General features: G+C 45.9%; 1 protein-coding gene across 2 annotated transcripts in view; it reads right to left on the bottom strand.

The window, feature by feature from the left end:
- The window catches only part of LOC100679985 (cell adhesion molecule 3), a 60,054-nt gene extending 44,176 nt beyond the window's left edge, over positions 1–15,878 (bottom strand). For both annotated transcript variants that reach the window (XM_031926305.2, XM_031926306.2), the window contains exons 1-2: positions 15,537–15,878; positions 9,844–10,071 (exon numbers count right to left, since the gene is read on the bottom strand). In XM_031926305.2, the coding sequence (XP_031782165.1) occupies positions 9,844–9,916 (73 nt within the window). In that variant the 5' untranslated portion in view covers positions 9,917–10,071; positions 15,537–15,878. The remainder of the gene's footprint in view (positions 1–9,843; positions 10,072–15,536) is intronic.
- Between the last annotated feature and the right edge of the window lie 5,524 nt (positions 15,879–21,402).

Below are 21,402 nucleotides of genomic sequence, written 5' to 3'. Positions count from 1 at the left end.
ATTTTTATCCCGCAGTGGAGAAATCTCGTCGCGATAAAAAGCTCGACAAACTAACGGCAAGAAGAATAAGGTGACTCCTCGTTTATATATATGGAGAGAGAGAGAGAGAGAGAGAGAGAGAGAGAGAGAGAGAGAGAGAGAGAGGGAGAGGAAAGAAAGAAGCATAGGCGTCCCTCGCCGGTTGTTATGGCGATAAATTCAGAGCCGTGTGATAAGCCGCCGGCGGCGGCAGCAGCAGCCGATTTTTGTCTTTACGGCCCTCGCAGGGGCCGTGTTGTAGGTCGCCGCGCACGCGGTTCGCCGGGGCTGGAAGAATGAAAGGAGCCAAGGTGTACGTACGAGAATAAGAGAAACGAAGGGTGGAGAGGAAGAACTTCCGGCTCGTGGCGTGACTGCCGTATACGAGCGGGCGTGAGCTTGTACAAGCTTGCAAGCTCACGACGACGACGACGACTAGCGGTTCGAACGACCTTGTTCGATCGGTATGACCGAGCTGCCTGCGCTCGTATGAAGCCGAGGATGGTATGTATGTGTGCGGGAGGATGGACGTCCGAGGAGGCAGGAAGCGATAAAGAACCGAGCTCTATTGCTGTAATTATGGCTAAAGGCTGGATGACAAATATAGCTTTTTAAGTGCGCGGTCTCTTTCTTTCTCTCTAGGTGCCGGAGAAGTCACACGTACACACGGGGAGAGTCATTTGAGTTACGAGCCTTTGACTTTTTTCTGGAAAATGCTGGGAGAAAATAACCGCTTGTTAATTGAAGATATCGACTTCTAGAATCCAAGAATAAAGCACACCGCAAATATAACCGACTCGTTCATTACATAATATCATCTTGACGCAAAAAGCTCGAGAAATAATCAGGTAATAAACGTCGCTTGTCAAGAGAGAGGGGCGGGGAAAAATCGTCTCGCTGCAGCAGGAGCATCAGTATGATCCTAACAAGAGGATAAAAATTTATCGGCTCCGCGTACGGAAACATGCTCCTCCAGAACCGACCCTTAGGAAGATCTAACAACGTCGTCTCGCGTGTACCTACGCGACGGAGACATTTATTACGACGTACCCTCGAGTCTGCGCGTGTAATATACAAAATCCGTCGTTCTTCATTATTAAAAATAATACCTTCCTACTGCGTATACACACAAGTATCCGCTTAGAAACAACGTCGACGAGTTGCAGAGGGAAGTTCCGTAAGACTTCGTAATATAGCCCCGAAGCTTCGCGAACTACACGCCGGGCAGATAATCCGAGAATCGTCTAGCCATGCACGAAGAACGAGCCCTCGTAAGGCTCGGCGAACCGTATAATCGCGCGCGTTAAACTCGTTTTTCACACATTTTATACGAAAGACAGAACTCGCTACCTCGAACACTTGCTCTATATTATACTTCTACTCGTTCTTTTTTCGCTTAGCGCTTAAGCACTCTGTATGTTTCAACGCGTTCCGCGAATCAGTCGAGCTCGAGCTTCGCATAAATATTAATTACCTTGTCGGGCTGAGTTTGTCTACGCGAGTGTGTTGCTTTTAATAGAATGATCAAAAAGAATGCGTTCGCTGCATACGCTTTACGCGGTCTCCGGCGAGCTTAACCAGTGCGTTGCTGTTTGCGTTTTCTCTTTTCGTCCGTGTGAGCGGGGATGAAAATTCACAACGCGAGAACGGATGAATTTTTCAAATCATTGTATTTTTAATACCCCTGTTTTCTTCTGTATAGCTCTGCGAGTTTTTGCAACGGCGTTGTTTGGTTAATTACGTTTTGATGGGAATTCTTTTTTTATTTTTCGTTGATTATATCGTTGCGCCGATTTGATTACCGCCGAAACAATGGGTCCCCACTTTCTTTGTTCGTCGGTCTAATTAACAATGTAAATTGCTGCTACAAATAACAACAAACGAAACAAATTCACATCGCGACCGACCTAAAGGTGTCCCAATCTCCGGTCAACCCTCGTCCCAACAATCGACTCGACAACACGACCCAGAGAAATTCCGATCATCCTCATCGCGACATACCAGCCACACACGTATCCCCCCTCCTCCGCACTTTTAGAGCATATCAACAGCTTCGCGCGCTGGGCGCAGCCACCGGTTGCACGCACACCTCGCTCGACATCAATGAGAGAGGCCGTAACGCGCAGCAGAAACGCCCGTACAACTATTACGATCTCTCTAGCCTTTAGTGTCCCAGTGGCCTGCTATATACTGGAAGGAGAATCCCCTCGAACGACGGATTATGCGCGTTACACACAGCGCACCAAGCGGACGTTTGATGTAGGAAGGGAAAAGCTGCTGCTCTCGAGGAGTATAATTTCAACGTTCCAGCAATCGCGGAGGAGCTTCATTTATTGCGATATATAGTCGTGTGCGCTGTGGATAAAGCCGAGTCGCGAGAGGACGCCAGAGGTAAGAGAATTTCCGGCGCTGGGTAGAGGGCTTCGCGTAAATCTGAATAATCGGGCGGGAGAGAAGGTGGAGTGGAGTACCTAGCGTATGTGTATTTTATTCCTGATTCTGGCGGTAAATACGCGGCCGAGTGAGAGAGAGAGAGAGAGGAGAGAGAGAGAGAGAGAGAGAGAGAGAGAGAGAGAGAGAGAGAGAGAGAGAGAGAGAGAGAGAGAGGAAGAGGAACTCCGCAGTGAATAAGTTACATTTGCATGTGAAATGGACGTTTTCGGTATTGCGTTAATAAATTTTCCCCTCTCGGTTTTGCCCTGGCCCGGCCGAGAGATGCTTTTTCGCGATAAGGCGCGAGTTAATACGTTAGTACCAGTCGTAAATTAGTCCCGCCCTTGTATTCGTCATCTTTTTCTCATTGATTCCATCGTCCGCTATATACGCGATTATGTTTTTTATATGGGATTCGAGGTAAGAAATTACGCATTGTATACACACTACCTCGCGGAACGAGAGAAATAACGCAGACGTATAACCTGATTAGATAAAGTGCAGGGATAAGAGGCCTGAATCGAATCGAAGAAATACCGGACATTCAACGTATTGTGCGAGAGTTATTACCTCGAAAAATTCCATAATTCCAATGTCCAATATATATACTACATTAACATAGAGTTGCGATGCGTACGTCAATTGAGAAACAATTTCACGAGCACAGTTATGCAGGAGGTAGAAATTCCTCTGCATTATATATAAAAGCCGATTTCCGACTAACGCAAAATGATTTCCTCGAAGAACGTCATAATGCAGAAATAATTGAGGAAGCTTGTTCGGGGCGCATCTCGGGATGAAATTCGGAACGAGCAAGCAGCAGCTGCCTGCCTCCTGTACACTTTTCTCGGGAAGGACGACGAAAATCTCTTTCGTCGCGCGACGACGTCTGCTGACGCAGCAGTTTTTCCTCGCGTTCCGGATTTCGACGTTGCTCTCTAACAAATGCGAGCCGCGTCGCGCAGGGAAGAGGAGGAGGGGTGGGGGTGGAGGAGAAAGCTGCACAGTTGAAAAATAAAAGACGCGGCGGAGAAGGAAAGAAGAACGAGTTGGAAACAATTAGTGAGAGGTTCCGCAGTGAATGAAGAATTAATTATAGAGGTGGCTTCACTCGCCGAATGTCTTTATATGGCTGATGACTCTTTGATGATGCACTTCGAAGTGAACGAAGTGAGATCTTGGAGGCTTCGATCGGTTTTTGAGATTTAATTTTAAGCATCGAGTCACATCGGCGAGTTTATTTAACTTATCCGACGTATGTACTTCCGCTGACCGGATCCGTATCGAAACATCGTCATTGAAAATAATAATCGATGTATAAGTAACAGGACTGATAATCGCTAAGATCCTGCGTCAGTATAAGCGAAGAAGTCAACGATATTTATAAATGTCATGTTCCGCGAAGAATAACTTAATCAGAACTTCACGATCGATCGGTAAAACAGCCAGTTTCAGAGGTACACCGGAAAGAGCGATGAGGCACTCGGCGAAATCGAATAATAAAACCACAGATATTCCTGGAAACCGAGACACACTAGTCTTTTTCCCGCTGCCACGCAACTGCCGGACAAAAGCATCGCTCTTTATTTTCGCTCAGACAGCCGCTTCATGTGTGGGCGAGTCTCCGAAAAAAGCCGCGGTTCCATTAAAAATCATTCATTTATATCAATCCCGGGAAGTGGCCTCCCTCGCGCGCGGTGTATTTATTTTTCTCGGGCTTCCGCCTGCGCGAGCGCACGCGCGCGAAAGAGGAATAAAAGGAGCAAGCGACGTAGAGAAAAAAGGAAGCCGACCGCAGATTATCCGATGGCTTAAAAATGCGTTCGATTCCGCTATTGTGTCTGTTTCTTTGTATGCCTCTCGGCGCTGCAGCTCTGTATTTTTCTTTTTCCTCTCTTGCGAGCTCCGCAGCTCTCTCCCTCTTTCTTTATCAAGCTGGCCGTTCATGTTCAAACGATCTCGCGTGCCCCGGCGAAATTTACTCGCGCGCTGCTGCGCGATCTCGATAGACTCTATAATTATCCCGTTTTATCTTCATCAGCCGAGAGAAAGAGGGAGAGAAGGAAGACAGGGTGAGAGAGAGAGAGAGAGAGAGAGAGAGAGGTAGAACGCTATAAGCTGTGTGTCGCCTCGAGAGAACTCGTTGAATCGCCGACGCGCAAAGTGCCGCCGTGTATTCCTATGGGTGCAGTGTGCGTGAGAAGATCGAACTAATTCTGCGGATACTTAGACCTTCTGAGAGTGGAATCGGTTGAAAGGGACACTGGGATTTTCTTTCGCCAACGAGCGGGTCGAGACTATAAATTCATAACTGATCCACTGAAAAGTTTCGAACGACTGATCAGTCGTTTCATATTCATGCGCGTAAAAACGTTATAATCGTATGACTTTATAAACTTACTATCGGAAACAGTCAAATAAGTGTTATCGATCTCTTTCATCTTTTATGGTTAGACGCCGAGAACGTATCATGCATATGCCAGAGGAATAATTCATTGAGTTTCAGTCGCCTATTACTATCAATCAGCCCATAAATCATCCGTACACTATCCTCCTCGAAACTTTCAACAAAGGATTCAAAATCCAAAACCGTAACCCACTCACGTCGCATAAATCAGAATTTTAACTCTTCCCGCTCATAAATCGGCGAGTACACGTCCCGGAGCCTTCTCTCTCCAAGTCTAGCCCACAGTATATACTAATATATATTATACACACACACTCGTGCGCGAAATCTGCCGCACTCACGCCTTCAGGATAAAATCACATGACGCATGCTCCAGCGCACGCCACGTAATAACACAAGGCATAACGCCCATATTTTCGGCTAATCGTCGATCTCCCCGATAAAAGCTTACACACGACGACGCCGGCCGTAAGTTGTCTGCAGTAAAAGCTCATTGCGTTATACACGTCAAAGTTCCAGATTCACGTAATACGTACATAATCGAGCTGTTGAACTATATATAACAAAAAATGTATAATCGTCGCAGGAACGCTTTGAAAACTGGCTCAAGTAAGAAAAGGGAAAGCTCGGCGATGGCGGCGGCAATAATCGAGCACAAATTGTACGGCTTAATCGGCCGAAATGTAAACGCGCGCATTGTGGCCGTCGCATTCGGCCGCGAAGCTGCATTGTTGAATCAACAAGCGCAGCCGCCTGGACCCATACCTATATGCCGCAGAGTACTGCGGGGCTAAATAATGTATATAGACGTAGCCTGCGTTAAATATAATACCGAGAGCGAGAGAGTGCTCTCCGTGTAATAGCCGCTAATATGATTTGTCCTCGTTTCGAAGGCCCTGTGTGGGGCTAGCTCTCCGTATTAGTAGCATTAAAAAGCCGCGGTATCAGCTGCTTTTTCGCGAGTTAATACACGCGGGCACCGGGTTCGCGCATGAAAATTGCAAGAGAGGGTGCGAGAGGGATGATTTTCAATATGCGAGTGTAGCCGGGGATATGCGCCGCGCGCGCTGCTACATAAGCGTAAGTAATGTCGGACATTTTCGGGAGTACGAGCTTTATTTGCGTGCATAGTGGGCTCGTATGTTAATTTATTTTTAATAACGCCCTTTCACTATTTCCTCTTCCGAATTATCGCCGGCAACTTATACTCGCGTGCTCGTGATTTTTCGAATTACCCCGGCGCTTCGTAATGTTCCCGCTTCTCTTTCTCTCGGCGTATAATAACCGGTTCCACGTAACGTGAGTGAAAATTTCTCGGTATAACGAGGATAATGTATAAAACACACGGAGCAAAAGAAATAGTCGTCGAAAGTTTTTCCGAGAAAAGCTCGTGGGGCGACCGAGCGCAAGCGAGCTTTAAATATTAATCGCGCGTGATCGACTGGCCACAGCCGCGTTTCCTCGCTAAGTCATCCGAGCGCACTTCCATGAACATATATATACACACAGGCAGACACATGCGCAGCGCTCAGTCGGTCGGGCGAATATATCAAGTCCGATCGAATTTTCATGCGGAAACTTACTTACACGCTCGAGCGGAAAAAATTCGCAGAAGCGCGCCCGCCCGCTCGCGCAAGCTCTCACCCGATGAGCTCCGCAGCCTCTCTCTCTCTCTCTCTCTCTCTCTCTCTCTCTCTCTCTCTCTCTCTCTCGCTTCGACTCGTTAAACTTTCATAAGAAATACCTATACATACGTATACACGCACACGAGAGCGCTAGTGGACCTCGCCGTCCCCAGAGGTTAAAGTGCTCGGACGGCAGTTTCAAAAACTTCTACACACACACATGGCTATTTTCCTCTCGCTCCATACGTCGCGTCTTGTATTTACTTGACTGGTCCCATTCAATGATGCATCCGGCGAAACAGCCGCGGACGCAAACAGCCCGGCTACATATACTGCTATACATACGTATACACACGCCCGCGCGCGCATTATCCCCATTTATTGTATAATATACGTAGAAATGCGCGCGCGTATCCCGATGTGTGGCCAGGCATGTGTAAACACATAGGCAGTCGTCGACACGAGATACATGCAGCAGTCGAGCGCGGATAACCGCTGGCTGTTTACAAAGTGTAATTGATCAATGCTGCGCGAGCCGGTGCGCCAAACTTGATGCTAGCGACGCGTGTGCGGCTCTTGTATAGGCTCTTTTACCCGCAATGCTCGTCGCTTATGGACTGTGTATGCGGTGAGTTCGTTTCCCTCTTTCTGCGAGGGAGAGAAGCTACTGGTCTTCATCTTTTATTTATTTATGCTAAGTTTATCTCTCGGAGGTCCTAGAATTTTGGAAACGTTTGCCGCTGCGCCAATTGACGGCTGACCGGCTTCGTGGAAATGAGTGTATGGAGGTATTTTTTCTGCAACGTATGCAGGTGGTGGAGCGATTATTTTTGCTTTTAAGCGCTGCCGGGAGAAATTGTTGATACACGCTGGTATAGCACACGGTGTTAATTTTTTTACAACAAAAAAGAGCTGGGAATTTGAAAAGTTGAAAAAGATTTTTCCGAATCTGTTGATACAGAGCCTTTGAGCTAAAATGTGTAATCCTCTGTCGGTACGAAAAGCTACGAATCTGGAAATATTTCATTGGGATTCATCCAGATCATTCACGAGTTGGTATCAGCTCGTATTAGTAAAATGCATCTGTATTACAAGCCTGGTGTGTATTTCAGTAGAAAGTCACGAGCGATCGAATATAAAGTAAATACCAAATCTAAATGTACATACCTACGACGCGAAAAAAATAAAATTCCCGTACAGCCGCGGCGCAACGGGTTAATAAATTCTTTTTTCTCAATCTGCATGTGTATCTTCTTCCCCCTCAGCTCCCTTTCAATGTATCTCTATTTGCTTCCCATTTCCTTCTCGTTCTCTCTCCATATACACATACCGGATCAGCGCATACCCCCTTCGTTTTTATTATATTCCTCGCATTTATCTTCGCGCCATTTGCTTTATTCCAGCACGCGGAGGAAGCGGAAATGTGTGCGCTTTTCTTTTGCGGCTTTGTGCGCGCAGCTTCACGTCGATTTTTGCGATATACATATCCCGTGCGCCCCTCTGCACTAGCCTTCGGGGCTTTAGAGACCCGTCTTGGGATGAACCTTTTGCTCTCGCCGCGATGCTGCTCTATCTTTTTTGCTCTACGTATGTACGTGTACGTATTTCAGCATACTCGTCTCGTACGGATACACACGTCGGCTTTTACATCTGTGCCGTTTATGCGCTTGGTCTTTTGCGGAGAGAGAAGCGCGTGTGTATCATTGTTTTTCCGTATTTCTTGGATATGTCGAGAGTTGAAGAATTCAGTTAACAAAAGGATCCACGTTGCCGCTGAATTGATTAACGGGAAAACGCAAAGAAAAGCTCTGTGCATCAGCTTTTCTGAAGACAAAAGCACAGTCGTGGCAGCTTTATGAAAAGCCGAGCTTTTTTCAGAAAAGAATATTCTATATAAAAATAAGACGTCAAATGCCTTCTCACGAACTGCCGCGACGAATTATTAACTTTTAATGCGATGAGGAAAATGTACTTGATGTATCATGACCCTGGTAGAAAATTAACGGTTCGAATTTGCTAAGACCTTTAGACTTAGCTAACTGTTTAACGGTTGCCAAGCTAAAATTTAACAAAAAATGTGGCTTAGGAACTGCTAAATTTCCAAGATGTCTGCCGGAGGCTAATTTGAGGTTACGAGGTTAGGATAATCACCAGCTAAATGAATCAATTTAATTTTATTAATATTTCAATTTTTTACATATAATATAGTCCTATTCTACTATCTGAACAAGGTTTGTATGATACGCATGCACTGCACATAATTTCACTTAACCGTACCAAGTCATGAACTGTTATTTCATAATGTCATGCTGTCTGATTAAATAAAATAAATAGAAATTGTTTGTATTAGCAAACTAAATAGTGCAAAATACCTTGTTTAACAAGACTAAACTAAAAAAGAACCCATTCAAATATTCATTGTGGTTTCGAGTACATAAGATAAGAATTTCACATTGTTCTTGCCATCGGAGATTTTAGACCAAAATCTCAAATCAGTCAATTTAGTCTTGTTAAACAAGGTATTTTGCACTATTTAGTTTGCTAATACAAACAATTTCTATTTATTTTATTTAATCAGACAGCATGACATTATGAAATAACAGTTCATGACTTGGTACGGTTAAGTGAAATTATGTGCAGTGCATGCGTATCATACAAACCTTGTTCAGATAATCGAATAAGACTATATTATATGTAAAAAATTGTAATATTAATAAAATTAAATTGATTCTTTGAGCTGGTGATTATCCTAACCTCTTAACATATCTAGATACAACTTAAATATATTATCTACAAATTGTTACCTGTCCTTTGCATTTCCTAACCTTTTTTCAATTATAATCAATCATATAGGTAAATTTAAGCGGTTATTTAGCGGTTTTCTAAGCGGTTCATCGGCGTTATTGGTTAAATAAGCCATTGCTAAGCCATTGAACCGTTGACATTTCTACCAGGGAAGAGAGAAAATATGCAGGAATATTAAAAATAAGATGATTGACATGAGATGCGTCATTTTTTACGTCGAGTAAAAAGAAACGGCTCATTTTAACAAGCAAAACTTTGAAGCCTCCATCAACCGAGTTCGCTAACGGGTTCGCTTGATACACTTCACGTCAAATTTTGAGTTCAAACACTCGACAACAGCAAAACAAATTCGCTCGTTTTCAAATATTTGAAGTGTATAAAGTGAAATTTTAAAGAAAAATCCAACGAAAACCGTTCCGCTTTAATAGAAAACTTGTTAACCCGCTATTTTCGTTCAACTTTCCGAGGGGAATTTTCCAAGATTATTACGCGCCGCGTCGAGAGAGCGGAAGAGAAACATTAAATTATAAAAAAACGAACGATAAAACGACTCACCTTCTTGCCTGATCAGCAACGTCATTAACATCAGCAGTGGCGGCACGAGACCCATACCACGACTTCCGCGCATTCTCGATTGCAAAAGCAATGCGTTTCCCGGCCTTATTCTTTTCTCCCTTCGTCGTCTCTTAATATCCGGTGTATCCCTCCTGCAGCACTGAGGAGCTTCACCGGACGCCTTGTGTATTCCTCTGGCCGATTGCTTCCTTCGGCTACCGCTGCCGCCTGAAATGAATACGATGCTCATTTAATAAACGCGCAATGTCGATGCTTCGTTATCCCGCATAATCGTGCGAATGCATAAAAAAGGATATAATAAATTTAAAAAGAGCGTTTCTGCAATGATAAACCAAAATCAATTACGCCCCCGAACACAAGTTCGAGCGAACAAAACTTAAAACTTCGCTCAGCCGCCAACTCCTTCCATTTCTTAATCGAACGAGCGCAACTATAAGCGCAGTTACGGGCCAAACTTTCAAAGAGCGGCAGCAGCAGCAGCTCAAAATTTTCTCCATACACACAGCCACGTATACACCGAATACCCGAGCAACAGCACACAGTGGTCTAGTATATACGCAGCGCAGCGGCATAAGTAGTGGCAGTAGCAAGAAAACTTCCGTTTCACGCAGCAAAGTGACGCGCGCGCGCGCACGTTCGTATGTACGGCACGTATTACGTGTTATGTCACTGTCAATTAGGTTCAGTCGCGCGACAGAGACGCACTAGCAGTGGCAGCAGCAGCGGAGTATAGAGTCTCGCGCGTACGCTCGACTTGCCGACGTCTTTTCGATAAGCGAGAGCTGACAGGTGTGAAAGTGCGCTCGCGTTTTTCTTCAAAAGCCCTTACCTACACAGCCCTTCCGCGCGCGATGAAGCTAGTCCCTCTCGTCTAGAGGCGTGTATACAGCGAGCATAGCGAGTCCTTATTAGTTTGTTGGAGAAATCGAGAGAGAAATTGACTGACTCGTGTTATAGAGTGAGAGTGAGCTGTATCTACACCAGGCGAGAGTTTCTGGGTTGAACAAATTTCAACAAATTGCGCGACGAGCTTCCGAGGGGCCGGTCGAGCGCTCATTAAGTTGGCTCGCTTAATAAGTTGTTTTGTTTAGCTTAATTTCATCAACCCGCCGGCTGCTGCCGCACGGCTAATGGACGAGCTTCGCCGGGGAGAGCTTCGGGAGCTTTTTATCAAGCTTCGAACAGCAGCGAACGATTGCGCGGAAAATTAAAAGCTCGAAGATGCTCCCGTACGTTATATCGGATTGATAATCAGGGCGAAATTTTCCATCGCTCTCGAAAAATACGAGAAAATCTCTGGTCGCATTAAGCAAACGTACATACGCGATAAGCGAAAGCTCGCGGGCGTCGATTCAATTAGAAGAGACGATAGTGAAAAAGGAGAGCGAGTTAGGTTGTTCCTCCTTTTTTTCAACACTGGGGCAGCTCATGCTCGATCGGTTACTAAATCATCCGCAAATGGAATTCATCGCGTGCTGCAAGCTCTCTTCCTCCTTCGAACTCGTAATTACGACGAGCCCGCCGCGCGCGCGGAAAGAGATAGAAACTCTCTCTCTTTCTCTCTCTTTCTCTCTCGCCGGTAATGCATTCGCGTCTCTCTCTCTCTCACTCTTGAGCGCTACTCACGCTAAACGAGGGATCGTCGAAACGATTATTCGAAAACGCGGCCGAAAGGGAGGGAAGCAGCGGCGGCGCGCCTCTTAATAAGGTTAACGATTCGTACAGTCAAAGGCTGCGCTGCATCGACTCTGCTGTATAAATTTTGCCCTCGGCCTACGTCTGTCTGTCTCTCGCTCTCTGTGTAAACACACACACACACGTGCACAGAGAGAGAGAGGGCGACGCAGGTAAGCATAAACGCCGGCGTGCGCGCGCGCGATACCCCATCAAAATTGAATATGCATGGCGCATCGCATGCATATCACCGAGCGCGACTCGTTTCCGCGCTCTCGCGCACTGGGGACGGAAAAAAAGCTTCCCCCTTTTGTCCCTTTCCATTTCGCTCTCTCTCTCTCTCTCTCTCTCTCTCTCTCTCTCTCTCTCTCTCTCTCGTGCGTCGGTGCGCGAGACTCTTGAAGATCGCGCGGAGAAGCATGTCTGCGAGGGCAAACTACGCTTGAACACGGCATGTGTGTGAGTGTGCAGGGACGAAGTGCCGACGATTAAAATACACTCGGACGTGCGTGCTAGGCACGCTTATGCGTATAAAGGCGGAAAGAATGATACGAACTGATTCGCGGGAAACCCGTCGTATCGTGTGTTGAGAGAATTGATGAATACAGCTTGTGTAATTAAGCGGGTAAATTGGTGCCCATGATGAGAATCTCGATTTTACCCGGGATTCGCAGCGGCGCACCTGCAGGATATGATATCGACGAGAGCGGTGTGAAGTGGAATAATGACGGGGGAAGGAGAATTAGATTAAACGCCGTGAGAATTGTGACGAGCGCTTGTTATCCCCGTGTCCTTGAAATGAGCTTGCGCTTTCGAGGTTCGTTGTAGGAAAGGGTTGGCTCACGTCGTTACAACGCGGAACTAATTGGATTGTAAGACTCGTTCATTTCCAATTCCTGCTCCTATTATACAAGTAGATTTCCCTATATCATAAACACACATACACGCGTGTACATCGCATTGTTCCGCCGATCGACACAACAAGCATCGCTCGAAACTAATTGCCGGGTATTTAGATCGCTGATTGCGTATTTCACAAGCCTCTTAATGTCTTAAATAATTCGCAACCGAATAAGCACCCAATTATATTTGGCTTCGTAGCTCCCGACTAATACATGCGCGCAGACAATTATTCACGATTGAAACGCGAAATGCCGCGGTGTATAACTCTTAACGATCCGACCTGATCCCCCACGAATTTATTCATTATTACAGTGGTAGCCTACATTCGTTTAAACGCAAACAGCGACGCTTTATACGCGAAGAGCCTAAGTCGGTGTAAAGGCGCCACATAATCTTAGAAGCCTGTGTGCGGCACGAGAATCGCGCGCAACGCTGCAGGAAATCGTCGGGGATGGTATATATGAGCGAGAGCTAGACGCTATACCCCCGATAACGACGCTCATAAAAGACTCGGCCTGAACGCGAGCGCATGTCATTCAATGCTCGTTATACCGCTTGTAAATTAAGACTGGAAATGTTTTGCTCGGGCGCTGAGTATTTTCGTAAATGAGCACGACTCTGCGCACTGGCGACTAAAAATTGACTGAGGGAGAAAGCGAAGGCCGAATTAACATCTAGCCCGAAGGGATGCGAGAAATATAACGCGAGCTCATCACACTTGCAAATGAAGAGTGTATCGTTTGAATGTAGGAATCGGAAAATGAACTTTGAAGACGTAAGCGCGAACGAGGGGAAAAGTCAGGGTATGGTCAGATGCGATGGAATGACAACTCAAAGACGTTAACTAATTTTGTTTTAAAACGTTTACGTTAAATCTTTAATGCTATTGTATGCAAGACTGCGCCATTACGTTGCAGCAAGCAATGCATGTCTCAGATGTACGTATGCATGAACAATTTTGGCGCCCAACGAGCCGAAAAATATTAAAAGAACTTTGACCGCGTCTCTCTGTTTCACTTCTTTCGTGGCTTTTTCGCTCGTCTCGAAAAAAACGAGGCAAATTCCAATTACTAACTTCGTTTGCGACTGTCAAAGACCATGTGACCGCAGCATCAGTCGCCTCGATAAAAGAATGTCGTTCTCGCGGTGCGTTTTATTAAACAAGTGTCAGCTGCCGTTGCGCTCGGTGGCACGGGTCGCGGCACGAAAAATGGATGGGAATATAGTGAGAATATTTGAGAGTAGAATAAGAAGAAAATTTTACTCGACTGCCTGAAATTCATTGAACAATGAGAAGGCATCGTTTCGACTTTCAATCTAAGATACGTAAAAAAATATCCCTCTCACGCATGTCCTAAGCAAAAACTCTCCCCAAACAGCTCGAATCAACAAACGCGCAATTTTTTCCCGAAATCCCTATAATCTATGGGAAGCTTTCGAGAAATCGACTTTTGCAACGTCGGTTCAGCGACCTCGCAATTTTATCGATGCATTTGTACGCAGCGGTCTGGGCGCGCGCGCTTATTTATTCACCTACGCGGAGTCAGTCATATTCCAATTTCTTTATTACTCCCCACACAAGCGCGCCGCGCGATCGGGCTTTTTCCATTTTCACAATTGCGCCTCGCGGTTCCGGCACTGCTTTTCACTTTGCGCTCGCTCGGGACACTATGTGCTCTTTTATTAATCTCTACGATGAAATGGTAAACAGCTATATATAACGCGAGATTTTATTCGGCAAATTTTACGGTCTCTTGGCTTGTGGAAATTTTCATGTAAAGTGACCGTGACAAAATTATGGACGATGATTGACTGAATTAGCGAGCGTTCGAGAGCAGAATAACATGATGGACTTAACGAAATTTTTCATGCATATTTCCTCGTTTAGTTGAAAGAGTACGAGCATAAAAATTTACAACACACTTGCAAAGGTGAGTAATAAAGTTAACACTTGCCTAATCAATATTCTAGCACTTTCAGCAAAACGTAAAAATTATTTAATGTTTTTGAACAAAAGCAAACATTAAATTAATTACGAGAATCAGTAAACAATTTTGTGCGCTTTTACAGTCTGCTATATTTATTGGAAACGAATTTTTATCTCATATCCCTCAATAAACATCGTTGAAAACACATTAAAATGCATCAAAGGTTAAATTATAACGATCGAGGGAAACGCATAAAATTGCAGATATATTTGTAGAGGAGATATATGCATCGGCAAATTTAATCGTCATTTTGACGATAATAAACTTTTTAAGCCAGCATCGTGTGTGTCCTATCCTCGCCGAAAATATATAATAATTATACGGCGGAAAGTGCACATTAACTCAGCGAACGCGTACGCATCGCGCAGAGGTACTTTGCCAGATTTCGTTCCATTTAAGCGCGCGTTTCAATTATGACTGTATTAAAATTTGGGAAAATTAAGTTTGAATAAAGGCCTCCGAACCGATGGGAGCTGCAGCGCTGCAGACATAATTTACATATTTTCGAAACTAATGGCGGCCCAAGGTCTAAGGCGCTCAGTATATAAGCTAGTTACGCAACGGTTGTTCGCGCAGCTAATCATAATAACGAAGACTTGCTAATGCGAAATAATCCGAGCGTCGAGAGTTTTTGCTGAAGCATTGAACAATCGTATTTAATAAGCTTGATTCGCGAACAATCTGGGAGGCGATGTAGAGACTTTGGAATGTAATAATTTGATTTGCGCGCAACGCGAGCTTGCCTAATATTATCATGCTATTTCCGAAAAGTGGTATTTTCAAGTTAACTTTGTAAAGCGCTTTAGTAGACTCTTCGGATTGCACATCCCGCTCAATCTTTGAAATATTAGAGTAACGAGAAATGTTAAAAATTATTCAGCTATTTTATAATTCGAGCATATTGTCCGATAACATCGAGGAATCCAAAACTCATATCCATCCCGAGTTTATAGAAATAGATCAATATTTGCGACCACAAACAGCCTCTCTCTCACACTCTCGATAAACTTTATCAAACTTCTCGAGCCAACTTCGCCATTACCCCGAATTTCCCACTCGAAAATCTTCCCGCCTCGCAGAGGCCAACCTCTTTCCCGAACGATTTACCTATTTAACGGAGCTCCTCTCTGCCAGCTCCTCTTTTCATCCTTGATTGATAATTCACTTTTACTCGTCCCAATAACCAAGACCCTCGGCTTCTCTTGTTTATCACAGAGCCATCTCGTGGATCGGCGCAAAGAAAAGCAAAAAATAACCAGCAAAATCTGCGGTCCACCAAAGATCGGCACCGAAACAACCGTACAACCGAACTGAACGCGCGTGTCCACACGAGTGTTCTCCCGCGCGAACTTGGAAAAACCGGCAGCTCAAGGATTTGAGTAAGTACGAGTCGTCTCGCGTGCGCGCACGTATCTGACGAGCGGCGAGTGCCGACTGCTACGCGGGAGAGCGCCAAACTCACGAGACAAGCGCGCACACCTGGACGCATGCGCGACTGAGGCGTCCGACCGTGCACCCCCGTCTTCGAGGCTGATTGTGTGCAGCTGGAGTTAAAGTGTGTGTGTGTGTGCGGGGGGGGGGGGGGGCGTGCGTGATGATGCGAAAAGTAGTAGAGGGAAAACTGGTTTAAAAAGCGTTTTTAAATTTCCGAGGATTGCGCTGAAGAGAGAGAGAGAGAGAGAGAGAGAGAGTCCGCACTTTTTCGCGTAGCCTTGCCCCGATTGCAGATCTCGTTAGCGGATAAATGAGATGCCAAAGATTTTGGACTGCTGGAATTAAGCGTTTCGACGAAGCGAGTGTATAGCGGGAGAGACGTGGTTAGGTTCGTTAGTCACTGCTTTATACGTTGCTGTATCTTTGGATTGCTAATGATGATGCCTTCAAAAATTAACCACTGTTTTTTGAATCTCGAAGAAACTCATCACGTAGAGTGCATTGTATGAAACGACAAGAAAATAATACGAACAAACAAATAGTACAACACAAGCAATAACGAAGCTTTTAAAAAAAACTTGAATTAAAAGTGCGATTTAGACAATATTTTTTCTCCTGCATTCAGGAAGATGGCCATAATCTGCGCGTTTTCTTCTTCCCCGGTTATCTTGGAAGTGAGCTTAAATTGATATAAAGCCGGGGAGCGAAGCGCCGTTCCAGCCGCGCTTAGCTCACGATAACGGTAATGAGGCAATTGCTATAGAATATTATAGCGCCAAAGTAGCAGTGGTGCGTGGAAGCCGCATATTTTTTTGCACCGATTTCACCCTTTATTCCTTGGGATGTAAGAGAGCCTACGATTAATGTCCTTAGTAATTGTGTACGCGAAAAAATAAGTTTAAAATATTCTGTATGTTTCCACATTTATACAATCGGATCATCCTCGTCTTTCGCCACATGTCACATCCTCGCCCTCAACGACGCCGAGCATAACCCAACGGTAGACTCGTCAAGTGTAAAAATATTTCTCGAGCTTTCCACCCATTTTTTTTATACGCGCGTTCGCGAAGAACTCGCTAACGCTCGTATACGTCTCTGTAGTATGGATACTTATTCATGGACGCATAGCCGGCAGTGTCACTCGAAAATTCGTGGCCACACTGCCCTCAGCGGGATAGCCATGCACTTTTTATCGCGTGCAACTTGCATGCAAACGCCTGCCCCCGCGCGGAGCCTTCACTTCTGCGCCGCGCACGAAAACTTGCGAGCTTGCATATTTGTGCTTCGCAGGTGCGGCGAACCGGTAGGGGGCTTGACTTGCCGTCCGTATTATTTTGCAAGCTTTACGTGTACGGCGATGAGATGGTCTGTAACGTGTTGGGAATGAATTTTCTATGCTGGACTATGTAATAATGATAAGTGATGAATTGAAAGGAGTACTATTGCTCAATGGTGATCAACTGAGATTTTTCGAAACTTTATCGTCTATTTGAAAAATAAAGAATCAAAGTGCTGATAACAAATCAAACTGTGTATACGGGTACACAACCGATAAATTTGATTAATGATACGCTGGATATTTTCGCGATAGTTTTTGCCTCGCTAGTTACGGAATAAATCAAGAGCAAAAAAAAAACAACGTAATTGTATTGACTCTTCTGATGTGTATTTCGCGCTGAGCCAATACAACACTGAAACTTTTATTTGTAGTATAAACGTCACTAACAATATTTTAAAAACTTAGGACGAAATCCGCGCGATATTTCAAAGCCATATCCATTGCAGATGTGCCAGTAGATCACAGCTGAGCCGAGAAAACAAAAATTCGAGACCTAAAACTTTGATGCGCGAAACTTTGAAGCGCGTCGAGCGCAGAACTGCTCCTTGTCTGGATGTGAATGCAAGAGTAAAAGAGCCTTGGCCCGGTGCAAAAACCGACAGGCTCGAATCTCTTCTCTCTGATAAATCTTTCACGAGCATCCGGAAAAAAGGCGCGAAAGCGGCTGCCGTGTCTTGGGACTACGCGTCTTTGACAACACTCCACGGACCGAACATCCACGCGGCTCCATCTTCCATGCACTTTGCCTTTTACCCTTCCTTTCTCCGCCGAAAATACGCTCAACAGGGTAGCTGTATATAGGAGGAGACGATTCTTTTGCATCTATGAAAGATTGACAAAGAACTGACCCCGACGACGACAGTATACGTTTACTCTGGATTTTAAATTGACTAGACGGTCAAAAAGCGCTCGGCCGGACTTGTGTGTTTTCGATATTTTATTCGGAGGAGCATCAAGTTTTCATGCTCGAGCTTTTTGTCGTCGGACCGATGGATTCGGTTAGGATTTAAATATGATCGGAGGTGTCCAGTATGATCGGCATAACTTGTTTGATGAATAAATCATTTTGTAAAAATGAAGCTATCTTGCGGGACGCCCGATAAAGGTGAAATTCTTGAATATTTTGGAAAGTTTAAGCTGTCAGAGAATCAAAGGTACTTATTTTTGACCCAAGAATAGACGAAATATACTAGTCTTCAATGGGACTCCAAGCTGGAAGGAGCTATTTTCCCTCGCACTACTTACCAGTCAACATCGTGGGTATATAAGGAGCCTCGTCCTGGCAGTCCAGCTCAGTTAGCTCCTGAGCTTCAAGCTGGAAGGAACTCTTCTCTCCCCACCACTGACCAGCCATCTTCGGGATGAAAAGGGAAATATTACACGGCCGTGAGAATAAATCATCGCGTAAAACGTAACAGCATAACTAAAAAAAGACTCCCCTGTATCCCAGCAGAATTGCTCCAACTCGTCCCTCCACTCTTTCTTCATTTTAACCGCGCGCCGAGGCCCTAAATCCCGGAAGGTCTTTCATAATCAAGTATATGAACTTGAACCTCGCGCAGACGCTCAGGGGCATCCCGCGAGTGACGCTTTTTCGCATAAAAGCCATATACAGCAACGACGGCGGCACATAAACCCATTCAGCGAGCGGCGCTCGAACAAAAGCGCTACGAGACGTCTCTCGAACAATAGCTTCACTTTGCCTGCAGGCAAGATCATCATTGGAGAAACTGCGGTCAAGCGTCCAGGCAAACTCTCCCCCTCTCTCCCTTCCTCCTTGGACAAGCGACAACGGCTTACATCGTCGGATTTAATTGCCAGTTTGACCTTTTCGGATTACGTTTTCCTTTTCTTCGAATCGCCGAACGCGTCGACACCGGCTTCAAAATTAGCGCGTAAACTTTACAGCTGGCCCGTGCCTGGAAAGAACGGGGCGATGAGCATTTAAAGAGAAGTGTGCGGATCTTTACTCGTCCCCCCGCGCGCAAGTTTACAGCTAAGCTTGCGACATAATGACTTTTGCGGCTCTGATGAAACGCGAGCGCAGCTTCTTTTTGTAGGATATCGACCGCCTCGATTTTGCTCGAAGTTATGGAATCAGACAAATCGTTTCTAAATGACCGCGGCGCGCACACAGGTTCAAATCGATACAGCAGCGCGACAAGACAGTCAACCGTGCACACAGAGAGAGAGAGAGAGAGAGAGAGAGAGAGAGAGAGAGAGAGAGAGAGAGAGAGCGAGAGAGAGAGAGAGAGTGAGAGAGAGAGCGAGCTCAAGGTTTCCGGAAACTATTTCCTTTGTCAACTTCCGCGGCTCATTCGGAGCGGCGCGCTCGCGCAATTCAGCAAAATTCCACGAGCGCGCTCGCAGCTTGTCTCGCGAGCATGTCCGTTGACTCGACCCGTCCATTCGGCCACGATCAATCAGTGAATTTACTCAGCTCTCTCGCAAGTAGCGACAGCGGCAGTTTGAATTTTCCGGGCAAACAGCTCTCTCTCTCTCTCTCTCTCTCTCTCTCTCTCTCTCTCTTGCTCTTTCGAATCCGAGAGAGAGACACAGAACATAGTTGCGACCGCTCGGACAGCAGCGGTAGCAGAAGCGCGACTCTTTAATCAATTATGTAAAACATTTGCGGACTGCTGGCCGCTCTTTTGCCTATTCCGGAGAGCAAGGACTGCCGTCGTCGCCATCTCTCCTCCCTCTCTGTCTCCTCTCGTTCCCGCATCCGCTTTTCGCCCTGGTTACCTTTGTACCGGCGGCTCTCTTCCGCCCAGTCGTGCTTTTCCTACCCTCTCCCTCCGGTCGCGCGGCGATGTAGCTGTTTATTAAAACTTTCAAATTAACTCTGCAGTTAGTCGTCGCGCAAGCGAGCGAGCAAGCGAGCGCTGAAGAGGGCCGGTCCGGCTAATCTTTGCCGGGGCGCGCTCTGTGTGTTGGATTTATTGCGCGAAAGCGCGCCGCAGAGCCTTCTTTCGCCCGGCTTTAATCCCGCCGTGGAGAGAATACGCTCCGCAGAGGTCAGAATATGAGGGAGATGGTAGTGCAGCACAGCACACACTGCGGAGTTCTGCCGGCGTATAACAGAGTTTGCCTCTTCCCGTATACCGCGGCTCTCACTCTCGCTCGCCTCTTTCCTTCCTCTTCTAACAAGTTATGTTTCGCGCGTGAATTATCTATATCTATCTTGCTCTCTGTCCTTCTCGCACGCAGTCGGTCGCTTTCTCCCGGCGCGACTCGCGAAACTTCGCAATACGAGATTATCAAGGAAGCTTTAGTACTTCGGGAGACGGGTAGCTGTACCCTTCGTCTCTTCCGGACCCACTTCGGCTTCTGTTTCTGTCGGCGACTGTCGTCTTTGCTTTTCGATGCTGATAAGCCGCGCACGCGCACGTTTATATCTAGCTCTAGACCACTGCGGCCTTAGATATGCGCAGCAGCGGATCCTGCGGCTCTGGCTGCGAAAGAGCTGCAGCGTGTGTACATCCCTGGACAGCTTCTCCGACTATAACCCACCGTAAAATATGCAAGGCCGTGTAGTAGGTACGTATATATAGTGCCGGAGATTAGTCGATATTGCGCATGCTGCTGCTGGCTGCGCTCGTAATGCAAAGTGAATCCTCCAATTGATGCAGCATATATGTATATATGGCTGACCGATCCCTTATTTACAGAATCAAGCGTTGATGGATATGTGCGCTTTGGATTAAGGCGATGAGCGAGACTCGTAGCGGTATCCGTTGTACATTGTTAAATGAGCGTCTTTGTAAAGATGTGGATAATGTCGATCCTGGAATACCTAGCAAATCCAAAATTCAGATAAACATAAACATTTTTCAAAACACTAAAGCTGGCCGTGTCCAGCGACGTTTCCCACATCAGACGCTCTCCTGTTGCCCTCCAGTCTTACCCGCGAGATTTATGAAAAAATGAGAAAACCGCTAAGGCAACAGCAGACCTCAATCTCGTTGCCACAAAGATGCGGGTAACAGAGGCAGCTCTTGAAAAAAAATTTGCCAAAGCTTGCGAGAAACCAGAGGAGCTTTTTACGCGCTCAGCGGGGGCGACCGAGTGACTGACACAGATTAATCGCGTTCCCTGTAATACGCGTTCGGAATCTTCGGATTTCGCGACAATCGATACTTATTAGTGAGTTTGCCGCCGGATAAACGATTTTGCAAGTTAACCCGGCTGTACCTTGTT

Source organism: Nasonia vitripennis, chromosome 3, assembly GCF_009193385.2.
Source record: "Nasonia vitripennis strain AsymCx chromosome 3, Nvit_psr_1.1, whole genome shotgun sequence".
NCBI lineage: Eukaryota > Metazoa > Arthropoda > Insecta > Hymenoptera > Pteromalidae > Nasonia > Nasonia vitripennis.
Note: the sequence above shows the minus strand (reverse complement) of the source record. Positions and strands in the feature narration are given on the sequence as shown.